This window comes from Saccopteryx bilineata, chromosome 7 (assembly GCF_036850765.1).
Source record: "Saccopteryx bilineata isolate mSacBil1 chromosome 7, mSacBil1_pri_phased_curated, whole genome shotgun sequence".
Classification (NCBI taxonomy): Eukaryota; Metazoa; Chordata; class Mammalia; order Chiroptera; family Emballonuridae; genus Saccopteryx; species Saccopteryx bilineata.
Window position 1 is genome coordinate 57,840,614 of NC_089496.1, and position 12,879 is coordinate 57,853,492.

At 62.2% G+C, this 12,879-nt stretch overlaps 1 protein-coding gene across 2 annotated transcripts in view; it reads left to right on the forward strand.

Moving 5' to 3' along the window:
• NUDCD3 (NudC domain containing 3) overlaps positions 1-10,790 on the forward strand; it is a 33,197-nt gene extending 22,407 nt beyond the window's left edge. Inside the window, exons 5-6 of one of the 2 annotated variants that reach the window (XM_066238425.1) lie at positions 6,521-6,728; positions 9,357-10,790. In XM_066238425.1, coding sequence (XP_066094522.1) covers positions 6,521-6,728; positions 9,357-9,367 — 219 coding nt within the window. In that variant the 3' untranslated portion in view covers positions 9,368-10,790. The remainder of the gene's footprint in view (positions 1-6,520; positions 6,729-9,356) is intronic. The other variant, XM_066238423.1, reaches the window with a different exon arrangement.
• The last annotated feature ends 2,089 nt before the right edge of the window (positions 10,791-12,879 follow it).

Here is a 12,879-nt window from a genome sequence, read left to right on the forward strand (position 1 = left end):
TTGGTGAGCAAACAGCCCGTTTGCATTTGTTACGAGGAACAGGTGTCCAGTCCCTCGAGCCTCTGGTGGTGGCCAGCGTGGATGCCAGGGTCACCAGGCCTGGCTTGTGGCTCGGCCCCCACTCACGGGCTGCCTGGCTTTGGTCATCACTGCGGCCTCATAGGACCTCTGCTCCTTGTCCTTGTTGGTTGGTCCCCAGATGTCTTCTTCAGTGCCAGGCCCTGCACTGGGTGCCTGAGTGATTGAGGGGCAGATGTCCTGGCCAGCCTGGGACCTCTGCTGGTACCGTGTTGGGGAGCAGGGTGTTTACAGGTGTGATGTGGGTGTTGAGAAGGGAGAGCCTTCCGGGTGAGCAGTGAACGGCGTCCTTAGAAGAGAAGAGGGAGATGTGAGACAGCAGAGGGGACATAGTAGGAGTGGAGTGATGTGAGGCAGGGGTTGGGGACATGGCCACACGCCATCCCTTGCAACCTCCAGAGGCAGTGTGGCCCCGTGACACTGGGGCCATGGATGTGCAGCCTCCAGGCTGAGGGAGGGAATGTCTGGAGCTCCGTGTGCAGAGCTTCGTAGCAGCTGCCACCGGGCAGCACAGGCCTCACGGGACAAGAGGGTGGTGATTCCGGGAGCCTGTGCCCTCCCAGCATCCAGCCCCTCGCTTCCCAGCTGCTCCCACCGCCCGGGGGTAAGGCCTCGTCAGCTGACCGTGCAGGGGCGGCAGCTAAAACCAGATGACAGTTCTCGCCTCCCTCCCTCCCACTCGTGAGGGAGCACACGAGGCTCCTCCTTGGTTACGGAGTCTCCCCCACGCTGCACTCAGGGCTCCACGTCGGCGTCCTTGTCCCACGCCCCCCACTCGGGGCCTCCAGCCTCGCTGCTGGGGGCGCCGCTGACTGTATCTCGCGGCCGCGGCACCGTGGGAGGCGAAGCCGGTCCACACTGACGAGACGCCTCCACGCGTCACTGAGGATCGGATGCAGCCGCGTGGTCGCTGGCCAGGCTGGTGCGTCTGCTCAGGAAGGCGTCCGTGACCTGCGAGTGCTCACCCCTAGAGCGTGTCACGTCATTTCCTGTCGCGCCTGTGGACGTGCAGTGACAGGCTGACCAGTCCTGGCCGCCGGTCACGGGCTGCCCCTCCCAGGGCGCACGTTCCTGTGGTGTCTGCAGGCCCTGGGCCAGGCGTCCCCGTCTTTGCTGCCTTTCCTGCACTCCCCGCGTCTCCTGTTGGCTTCCAGTGCGGCTCACCAGCCTCGCTCCTTGCTGTTGGTCTGATCCTCCCTGTCCCTGGGAGGTGAGGACCGGGTCACTGGTCACGGTCCTCACAGACACAGGGTGGACATGTTAGCATGTTGACAAGAGCAGAGCCTGGGGTGGAAGTCGGGCCCCCAGTGTTCACGCCTCGGGACCCTCATGCTTTTCAGGGGGCTTGATCCTGCCATCGTCCCAGGTGCCACGTCCCAGCAGGGAGAGCAGACGTTGGGTGTCATGAGGATGGGGTGGCCTGAGACAGAGCGTCCTGCGGTGTGGAGGGGGTGGCCTGAGACAGAGCGTCCTGCGGTGTGGAGGGGCCACCCAGGGGACAGAAGGAATGTGCCCGGTACCAGCAGGGAGAGCAGACGTTGGGTGTCATGAGGATGGGGTGGCCTGAGACAGAGCGTCCTGCGGTGTGGAGGGGGTGGCCTGAGACAGAGCGTCCTGCGGTGTGGAGGGGCCACCCAGGGGGCAGAAGGAATGTGCCCGGTACCAGCAGGGAGAGCAGACGTTGGGTGTCATGAGGATGGGGTGGCCTGAGACAGAGCGTCCTGCGGTGTGGAGGGGGTGGCCTGAGACAGAGCATCCTGCAGTGTGGAGGGGCCGCCCAGGGGACAGAGGAATGTGCCCGGTACCAGCAGGGAGAGCAGACGTTGGGTGTCATGAGGATGGGGTGGCCTGAGACAGAGCGTCCTGCGGTGTGGAGGGGGTGGCCTGAGACAGAGCGTCCTGCGGTGTGGAGGGGCCACCCAGGGGACAGAGGAATGTGCCCGGTACCAGCAGCAGGTGGATGCACTCACAGTGGATGGGCGTTTCCCCGGGGCCGCCTTCCAGCGCAGCCTGGCTCTGCTCCTGCCAGACCCCTGGGGCTGCCCGTGGCGGCATGGCCTCCACCGAGGACTGAGAGGCTGGCCCTGGACTCGGATCCACGTCCTCCCGCAGAAGTGGCCTGAGCTGAGCCAGTTCCCGATCTTGCCCCATCATCTGTCCTCACTCCCCCTCCCCCCGACTCTCCTGTCCCTTTGGCCCAAACTTGACCGCAGGGGCCGTCCTCCTCGCCAGGCACACGGTCTCTGAATAGAAACAGGTTGTGTGACTAAGAGAAGGAGGTGGATGCTGGTGAGTCACCGGCACAGGTGGAGTTGCTGCCGTGAGCTTTTCCACGTCAGGTTCAGAGTGTCTGTGAGGACATTCTGAGAAACCATTCAGCCAGCAGCCTGGGGGTTTCCCTGAGAAACCGGTCCAGGTCTGGGCCAGGTGATAGAAGGAGCTTGGAGGGAGACCAGGAGGAAGGGGCGTATCTCAGGTGACAGCCACCACCCTGACACACTGGGACACTGAGCACTACATGGAGATGGACAGGGGAGCACGAGAGCCTCGAGATGCTGGGCATGGGAGGTGCCGAGAGGTCACGGTGCCATCACAGGGAGAGGCCCCTGCTGGCCAGTGCTCGCCTTCTGGGGCTGGAGGCCAGCGTCCCTGCCGCGGCAATCTTGGGGCCCCTGTGGACACAGCCACATGCTGTCCGTGCCAGCAGGCGGACATGGTGGGAGGCTGTGTCCTCACCTGAGCGTGTTGCACTGGGGCCTTCCTGACTGATCATGAGGATCCGTGCCAGCAGGCGGACATGGTGGGAGGGTGTGTCCTCACCTGAGCGTGTTGCACTGGGGCCTTCCTGACTGATCGTGAGGAGGCGCCAGAGAAACCCCAAACGAGGAACAGTCTAGAAATTAAACGCTGTGACAAAAGCTGTGGAATGTTCCAGGTGAAGGGACAAGACCACAGATACCAGGTGGCCTGGCCTGGGTGCCGTACAGGAGGGAAGGGAGCAGGTCATTAAAACACTGCCTGTCCTCGGAAGGGGCGCTCACTGAAACGTTAGAAGCTGTGGCGTGTGCTGCAGCGTGTCGTGTGTCTCAGATGTGCTCTGGCACGTGTGCAGATGCTTGTTAACGAGAACAAATTTAGGAAAGGGTGTATTTGTAGTTCAGCGAGTCTAGGTACTTAAAGTTAGAAATTAGTACAACTATCATGTTTTTTTAGAAAAGATTGTAAACAAGCACATGCAGGGGTGTTCAACATTAGTCGTTAAGAAAAGGTGAGTTGCCCTGGCTGGTTGGCTCAGCCGGTAGAGCGTCGGCCTGGCGTGCGGGGGACCCGGGTTCGATTCCCGGCCAGGGCACATAGGAGAAGCGCCCATTTGCTTCTCCACCCCCCCCCCTTCCTCTCTGTCTCTCTCTTCCCCTCCTGCAGCCAAGGCTCCATTGGAGAAAAAAGATGGCCCGGACGCTGGGGATGGCTCCTTGGCCTCTGCCCCAGGCGCTAGAGTGGCTCTGGTCGCGGCAGAGCGACGCCCCAGAGGGGCAGACCGTCACCCCTGGTGGGCGTGCTAGGTGGATCCCGGTCGGACGCATGCGGGAGTCTGTCTGATTGTCTCTCCCCATTTCCAGCTTCAGAAAAATCCAAAAAATAAATAAATAAATAAATAAATAAAAGGTGAGTTAAGGCCCTGGTCAGTGGCTCAGTGGATAGGGCCTTGGCCTGGCGTTTGGACATCCTAGGTTTGATTCGTGGTCAGGGCACACAGGAGAAACAACCATCTGCTTCTTCTCCTACCTTTGACCCCCTTCCTTCCCTCTTCCCCTCAGGTAGCCAGTGGCTTAGTTGGTTTGAGCATGCCCCCAGGCGCTGAGCATGGCTCCTCTGGAGGGCATCAGCCTCAGGTGCTAAAACTTGATCTTCAGCCCCTGATGGGGTGGTCGGGTGGATCCTTGTTGGGGTGCATGTGGGAGGCTGTCTCACTATCTCCCCTCCTCTCACCTTAAAAAAAAAAAAAGGCAAGTTAAAACCCCAGCAATCCATCCCTTCACACCCACTGGAGCAGCTGCTGGACAGCACCAGGGCCGTGATCCCAGACCTCTTACACCCAGCAGGAGCACAGAGTAGCAGCCAGCATGACAGGACTCGTCAGGTTAAACACACTGGGCGCCGCCTGAGGAGTTAGGAGGGCAGGCGATCACACAGAATGGACACAGCCTTGGCGGTGAGCCTGGTTGTCCACAGACACGGGGGCCAGCACGCTGCGGCCGCTGTGTCAGGAGTGGCTCCTGGTGCACGCGCAGGGAGGGCAGGGCAGGGAGGGCAGGACAGACAGGCCAGGCTGCAATGACAGACATTCGGACGGAGCCTACGAAGTAGCAACTCCGGGCAAGGGGCGAGGGGCCCGCCCCCAGGGCGGGGGCGGCTGTAGTGGTGGCCGCATCGCATCGCAAGAACGCAGGCTGTCTTTGCAGAAGGGTGGCCGCATCGCATCGCGAGAACGCGGGCTGTCCTTGCACAAGGGTGGCCACATCGCGTCGCGAGAACGCGGGCTGTCCTTGCGCAAGGGTGGCTGCATCGCATCGCGAGAACGCGGGCTGTCCTTGCACAAGGGTGGCTGCATCGCATCGCGAGAACGCGGGCTGTCCTTGCAGAAGGGTGGCCGCATCGCGAGAACTCGGGCTATCCTTGCACAAGGGTGGCCGCATCGCGTCGCGAGAACTCGGGCTGTCCTTGCACAAGGGTGGCCGCATCGCATCGCGAGAACGCGGGCTGTCCTTGCACAAGGGTGGCCGCATCGCAAGAACTCGGGCTGTCCTTGCACAAGGGTGGCTGCATCGCATCGCGAGAACTCGGGCTGTCCTTGCAGAAGGGTGGCCGCATTGCGAGAACTCGGGCTATCCTTGCACAAGGGTGGCCGCATCGCGTCGCGAGAACTCGGGCTGTCCTTGCACAAGGGTGGCCGCATCGCGCCGCGAGAACTCGGGCTGTCCTTACACAAGGGTGGCCGCATCGCGTCGCGAGAACGCGGGCTGTCCTTGCACAAGGGTGGCCGCATCGCGTCGCGAGAACGCGGGCTGTCCTTGCACAAGGGTGGCCGCATCGCGAGAACTCGGGCTGTCCTTTCACAAGGGTGGCTGCATCGCATCGCGAGAACTCGGGCTGTCCTTGCACAAGGGTGGCCGCATCGCGAGAACTCGGGCTGTCCTTGCACAAGGGTGGCCGCATCGCGTCGCGAGAACTCGGGCTGTCCTTGCACAAGGGTGGCCGCATCGCATCGCGAGAACGCGGGCTGTCCTTGCAGAAGGGTGGCCGCATCGCGAGAACTCGGGCTGTCCATGCACAAGGGTGGCCGCATCGCATCGCGAGAACGTGGGCTGTCCTTGCACAAGGGTGGCCTATCGCATCGCGAGAACGCGGGCTGTCCTTGCACAAGGGTGGCCGCATCGCGAGAACGTGGGCTATCCTTGCACAAGGGTGCTGTTTGCTAAGAGCAAACTGTGTTCCACAAACCCAACTTTCAGAAAGTAGCAACATTAAGATAAAAACCCCAAACTGAGCGTTAAGGCGTGAGACGACCACTGAAGAAGTCCTTTTCAGACCTGGGTCTTTGCGCTTCGTTGCTAGAACGTTTCACTTGTGTCTTCTTGGTGCCGTGGCTACAACATTCAGCCTCACAAGTGTCCCCACAGCGTCACCTATGTGGGGTCGGCTCCGGGCCTGCTGTGTCCTGATGCTCTCTGGACAGTAGGCCTTTCCTGGGTGAGAGCCACCTCCCTGTGCCCTGGGCACAGCGAGTCTCATCAGAGTGGACAGTACGAAGCGGGGTCAGCAGCCCACCCGCTAATGCTTGACTGCTCTGCTGAGATTTCCTCAGTGAGCCAGCAGTGACCACTGACCACACACAGGTGCACCCAGGCCCCCGCCTCGTGTGGTCTGGAGACTTGGCAAAGCCTTGATGTTCTGCTTCTGTTCCCATGGTGCTGAGTTCTCGTGTCCCTGTGTCACCTACCTGGGTGGGGGTGCTTCCCCTGACTGGGAGATGGGTCATGTGTAGTGGTCTGGGGGCTGGAGAAGCCTGTCCAGGGATGAGTGGGTGAAGGTGCCAGTCACCTGGTGGGGGAGCTCCCGTGGGCTCAGCACCCAGCCCTGTCTGTGTTCCTGGCATCAGCAGGCATGATGGAGGCAGGAAAGGTCATCAGAGGGGGAAGAGGGGGCTAGCAGGGGCTGGCAGAAGTCCGTTGGAGGAAGTTCACGTTTTGCGTCGAGCCTCTGAGGTGGCTCGGGGTGGCTGTGATTGGTGGGGACCAGGTGTCGGTGGTCGTGGTGTGGAGCTTTCTTGGGTGTGGGGTGGTGGCACACATGAAGTCTGTCCTCTGCGAGGATCTGGGAGACGAGGCCCCCAGGCCAGGCTGTCGCCCACCCTCACTGACCCGTCTGCCCCCTGTCCCAGGTGAGCCTGAACAAGGCGGGTGAGTACTGGTGGAGTGCCGTCCTGGAAGGCGAGGAGCCCATCGACATTGACCAGATCAACAAGGAGCGCTCCATGGCCACGGTGGACGAGGAGGAGCACGCCGTGCTGGACAGGCTCACCTTCGACTACCACCAGAAGCTGCAGGGGAAGCCACAGAGCCACGAGCTGGTACGGCACTGCCTTCTCGGTACAGCATGGGTGTGTGTGTGTGGGGGGGTGTGTGCCGGCGTGGACGGGACAGTGTGGTGTGGACGGGGAGGTGTGAGGCGTGAACCGGGAACCTTGCTCGGTACAAAGCTACCCACTGGGTCCTGACTCAGACAGCTCTGGCCTGGTTGCTGGGCTCACCTGGACAGAGCCAGGTGGCAGGGCCAAGATGCATCACCCCGCAGACCCAGTTGTTCCCAGCTCTGCAGAAGCCCAAGCATGAGGAGCCGGGCCCAGCCCAGCCACAAGGCCAGTGCAGGTCTGACCACGAAGGCCAGTGGCAGGAAGTCCTTCCCACTCACTTCCAATCATAAGAAGCTTGAGAAGTCTGCATGGCCAAGGCTGTGGCGAGGCAGGAGACAGTTGTGACAGGAGGGTTGACACTGAGCAGCGTAGAGCCTGGGGTGACCTGGACAAGCACAGTCATCCCCTCGTCCACGGGGTCACATCCGGACATGGCCACGCCGAGCCCTGCCACGTGTGCTCCCCACTCAGGAGCCAGGGCTCCGCACGGACACGCTAGATGCCAGTGTCACTGCTCGTGCACTGTGGGCACTTGGACACGAGGGCTGTGACGCTGTCACGGTTGGCCTGATACTCAAGACGGCGACTGAGGGACTGGCGTGCGGGAGTGCCCCCCGCATGGACATGCTGGATGCAGGGACACGTCCGTCCCAGGAGGGACGAAGCTGGGTATCGGGAGGTCCCACCTTACTCCTTGGAATGGCGCACAGCTGAGAACTAGCGGGTTATGTCAGACTTTCCACTTAATGTTTTCAGACCACGGCTGAGCACGCATGACATACATGGAGCGGGAAACCAGGGGTGAGGGGAACGTCCTGCGTCCTTCCTCCTCACGGTCCCCAGACAGACTGGGGAGAAGGGTTGTGCTGCTCAAGTAGTCGGCACCCAGGGTCCATGGGAGCAGTCCCTGGTCACAGCACGACACGGGCAGAGTGGGCTGCTGGACCCTGGGTTTGTCCCTCATGTCACACAGGACCCTCCCTCGTCACCTTCGGATTCTCAGGGTCCTGTGTCCCTCATGTCACACAGGACCCTCCCTCGTCGCCTTCGGATTCTCAGGGTCCTAGGTGTCTCCTGGGCCTGACTGATCCTGTGCCTGCTCTGGGCCCACTGCTGTGGGCTTGTTGGTCTGCTCGTCCGTCTCTCCTCCGTGTCCTTGCTGCACGCGGTGGAGGAGGGGTCGGCCGTGTCGGACTCCGCCAGCACCCCTGAAGAGCCCAGGTCTTCACAGGATGTGCTGAGGGTCCCAGCCTTGGCAGCAGGGGGTCTGGCCCCCTCAGCTGCTCTGGCCTGTGTGCTCCCACCCGGGTGTCTACCCCCTGGGCTGATGGCACGGGGGAGTCGGGCTGAGGCTGGCTGCCGGGAGGGTCATGGCACCTGCTGGCCGTGTCTGTGGACAGGGGCCCCTGGCTGTCACCACCAAGCTCTCCTCTTGGTGGGCAGCAGTTCTCACCCAGACACACTGCGTATGCCTGCAGCCACCAGACCAAGAGTGCTGAGCACTAGCCCCACCAGAACGGCCTCCTGTGGCCTTTGGAGGCACAGTGTCCTGCCCTGAAGTCGACAGGCACTCATCCACGAGGCCCGCAGGGAGCAGCAGGGTCCCTGATGACCCGCCCAGGGCACAGGGCTGATCGAGATGGACGTGAAGACAAGCCCGGGAGGGGATAGTGCAGTCCTGCAGGATGCCGCTGTGTCTGGGTGGCAGTGGGTCTGGGGGACGTGCCTCAGCATGCTGACCTGAGGGTACACGCAGCCCGGGGCCAGCCGTGCATGAGGTGGGGTCGGGGTGACCCCTGGTCTGGCCAGCCTGCTCCTAGGCAGGTGCCTGCAGGCCATAGTCGTTCTCCGGAGATGGTAAAGGACAGATGTCTCAGCTGTGGTGCTCGGTGGGGTACAGAGCCAGTGGGAGGCCCAGGAGGGCGGCAGGAGCTGGAGGAGCCGGGGTCGGAGGGCCCGGCCTCTCCTGGTGCAGCCGTGAGTCGCGAGTGACGTCAGCTGTCTGTGCCCCACGTGTCTGAGGTGCCCGCCGCCACCACCACGCCGGTCAGGAGCCTGCAGCCCCTCGGACAACAGGGACTGCCCCTCAGCTCAGTCAGCCTGGCCTGTGGGGTGACGCTTCTTCACTTCTCATGGTCAGAAGGAAGGGGAGGTGGCTCCAGCCCACTGTGTTCATAGGCAGGAGGATGGGCGCTTCCCCTGGGCACAGTGTCCTGCTCCCCCTGGCCCAGGCCACATCACAGCCTCGGTCACCCCACATTATCTGAGGGCACAATCCTGGCTGCCACCAGCCCCCTCCCTGGGATAAGGGAGAGCAGAGACTCCCTGCACCTCAGTCTGTTCCTTGGGCCACAGCCCTCAGGCCCCGTGGAACTTAGATCCTGGTGGGAAGAGAGCAGCAGCAGCACGAAGACACCAGGGCTCAGCAGCGGCAACGCGGGGGGGGGGGGGGGGGGGGGAGGAGAGGTGGGGTGTGTCTGCGGGGGCGTGGCCTCGTGGGGGTGGCCTTGCGGGGGTGCGGTCACCCCAGGCCGGTGCCCCAGAGAGGGTGGCATGGTTAACTCTTGTCTGTTTTCTGTTGTAGAAAGTCCATGAGATGCTGAAGAAGGGATGGGAGGCTGAAGGCTCTCCCTTCCGAGGCCAGCGCTTCGATCCGGCCATGTTCACCATCTCCCCGGGGGCTGTGCAGTTTTAGTGCCCAGGAGGGGACGCCCACGCTGGCAGGGAGCGGGGCCCAGTGCACCCTCCTGCCCGGGACCCGTTGTCTGATGCCTTCGCCGTCCCTTCTCTCAGGGCCAGCCGGCCTTGGCCATGCCCTGTGTCTCCAGCCTGCTCTAGGGCAGGGTGGCACCGTTGCCGAGGAGTGTCCCACAGGCGCAGCTCCGACCCTGCAGGCACCCCTACCCGCTCCCTTGCTGCTGCATTGCTCTGCTTGCTGTTTTTGTGCTGGAGGAGGCAGGGGCTGGGGGTGGGCAGGCGTGCTGGGTCGCAGGGTCCTGGCAGTTTGGGGAATGCTCGTTCTCCCTGGTGGACACTTTCCCTGCAGTCTCCCTCGCTGTGACATCCTTCTCCTCAGCCCCAGCACCAGGGTCCGGGTTGCTGGTTCTGGACGTTGGGAGAAAGCCCTGTGGCCGCCTGCACAGTAGGACCTCTGACCTACCAGGCTGCTCTGTTCCACCGCCTGAGCACTTTCCTCGCACGGCCCAGTTCTTGGACGAGGAGCTGAGCTGGGCGCCCTCAGGGCCACACGCGTCAGCATCCCTCAGATGAGTCCAGACCACAGCTCTGCTCCGACTGCTCCAACCCGAGCCCGCGCCCGTCCGGCAGGCTGTGTGGTGCCATCACAGGATCTGGGGGACGAGGAACCTGTCCGGGAGGTGGTCCTTCTGGAGACTTCCACCTCTCTGTGTGCATGGGTGGATGCTGGCTTTCCGCTATTGTTGCTGCTCGAAGGGTGGCTTCCGTCGTCCCTGTGACTCCATCGCAGGAGCACAGACCGTGGCTGGTGGCACACCACCAGGGGGCACAAGCCCTGCCTACAGCTGTCCACGCTGGTCCTGGACCTGCCGAGACCCCTCCTCAGGCCCCTAGGCCTCGTGTGTCATCTGTGTGACAGCTCTCCACGTATCTGTCCTATCCCTTTGTCCTACTCCACCCCCTGAGGGGTCTCCCTGCGTGACGGTGGGCTGTGGTGCCCGCATCTCAGTGACGGGAGACTAGGACCCAGGACTCTGTGGTCAGCCGGCTTCCTTTGGTCTGGTTCTGTTTTTGGTGTCGTGTCCTTCCCACTTCCGCCGGCCACGAGTGTCTGGGAGGGGGTGCTCGTCATACACGGCTGATGGTGGTGCCCTCGACTCTGGTGGGCACCCCTGCCCCTCGCTGCCCTGGAGCCACTGCTCCTGCCTGTTCTCTTTCTACAGGCTCTGCGGCAGCAGATGGGCCACTGAGCTCCCGGCGAGGCCCAAGGACAGGAGGCCACCCGTCCAGAGTGGGTTTACAATAAATCTGTATTTAAGCACTTGTGGTCTGCGTGACGTTGCTGCTGACACTGTCTGCCTGTGCCCCTGCCCCGAGTTCCAGCCACAGGTCACAACCCAAGCCACTTGCTTGCTGGTGGGCTCCTGGCTTCCAGGGGCCACATAAGGGTTTGATCAGCAGGATTGTAGCTGCTGAGCTCACAGCCATTCTTCCTGGTCCTGGAACCAGAGAACATGTCAGCCCCTTGGCTTGGCGCCCTGTGCTCTCCACCCCCCAGGCACAGCGGGTGTCTGATGTGTCCCCTCCTGTCACATCGCAGGCTTTCTGCCTGTTCCAGGGGCAGCGCTCAGTGGGAACAGCCTGGTGGGCACTTCTTTAAAGAATGAAGGTGCTCGCAGGGAAGCACATTCCTGTGTGGAAATGTGTCTGAGGACGAAGACCCCGGGCCGCCTGGACATGGCCTGGAGGTAGACCCACAGCCCTGTAGGCAGCGTGGCCAGGCCTGAACCAGCAGCTCATTCCTGTGAGCAAGGGGGCTGGGGAACCCAGGCAGCCATCCAAAGGAGCCCAGATCTGGTTCAGGGGGACGGCTGAGGTCTGAGCGGGGGCTGGGCTGGTGGTCCCTGAGCTCCAGCCTGGCGCACATGGCCACAAACACCCGTGTGCGTGCTTAGCGCCTGTTCCTGTCAAGCCTCAGGGACGAGGAAGACGGCTGGCACGTGGTGGTGGTTCAGACTCATTCAGACCCCAGGGCGTGGCTTCGGTTCTCACTTGTTTCTTCACAGCTAAAGGCTGAGGGCACTGGCCTGCCTTCAGGGACAGACAGCTGTGTCCTCAGTGCCCTGCCTGGCAGGGTCCAGCAGCTGCCGCCTGCTAGGGGAAGGAGTGTTGGGAGGATGGGGCCCTGGGGGAGGCCAGACTCCCTCTGTCTTGCTGGTGTCTGGGCTGGGGAGGGGCCTCTGCCTCATGGGATGGGGTCTTCAGGAGGCCGCCCAAGTCTTGACCTTCCAGGGCTCAGGGCACGGGCCATCGTGGGACCCAGCAGTGTCCCCGGTTGTCCTGGACTCAGGAAGATGACTGAGTCATAGCGTGGGAAGTTGGGAGCCCCTAGAGAGAACACGGTAAGCCCACGGAGTGTGTCCTTTGGTGGGAGTCTGCAGAAGTTCTGGGGTTAACAGGCTTGGGGGGGGGGGCTCCAGGTGGGAGGTGCCAGCAGCCGAGGGGTGGGGACAAGGCCCTGACTGGGCTGCTGCCCAACAGCTGCTGAGGGAGCCAAGGCAGGGGACTCCCCTGCTCCTCCTGAAGCCATGCTGGACCCCATGTCTCAGGAACTCCGATAAACGGTCCCCTTTCTGTGTCGCTAAGAGTGTTAACCGGGGCCACTCGGGCTTGTATGCATGGGGTTTGTGCCCACTCCTACAGAGCCGGCCCTGCCGACCCCTCCCTCTAGGAGCCAGGCCAGAGCTCAGGGTCATCGGCCCTTGGCTGCAGACCCCCAACCGCCAGCAAGAGACCCTTGATGCAGCCACCAGAGACCCTGACAGACGCCCCCCGGGAAGACACTCAGGCCCCCCCCAGAAGGGAGGGGGCGTGGAGCCAGGGTACTCGGGCAGCTCATAGCCTTTCAGATGTTTGTTGTAGAACACAGAAGTCACCATCTCAGCCATTTCTAAGTGTACGGTCGGCGACAGGGACATTTACACTGTTGTGCGGCCATCACCACATTCATGCACAGAGCTGTTCAGATTCCCGAAGTGAAACAACAAACCCACTGAATAATATTTAATTCTCTGCTGGCCTGGAAAATTCTTTGCAGCTGGGAGGTCTGGGCAGCTGCAGTCGCAGCAGGTGGGCAGAGCGCATGCTGCAGCCCTCCACACCCCCCATGGGGCACCATGCGATGAGGTGCCCCCTGCACCGGGCAATGAGGGCATGGAGGGGCGCCCTATTATACCCCCTGCAGGGTGTGGTTCTCCCCCCATCTAGTACTGGCCTGCATGCACTGACTAGACTGGAGGCAGAGTGGGAGCTGTAGGGTCCTGAATGCCTGGTGGCAAAAATATTCTTCAAAAGTGAAGGTAAAAAGGCATCTCTAGAAACAAAAATTAAAAATTAAAATATGAGTATCT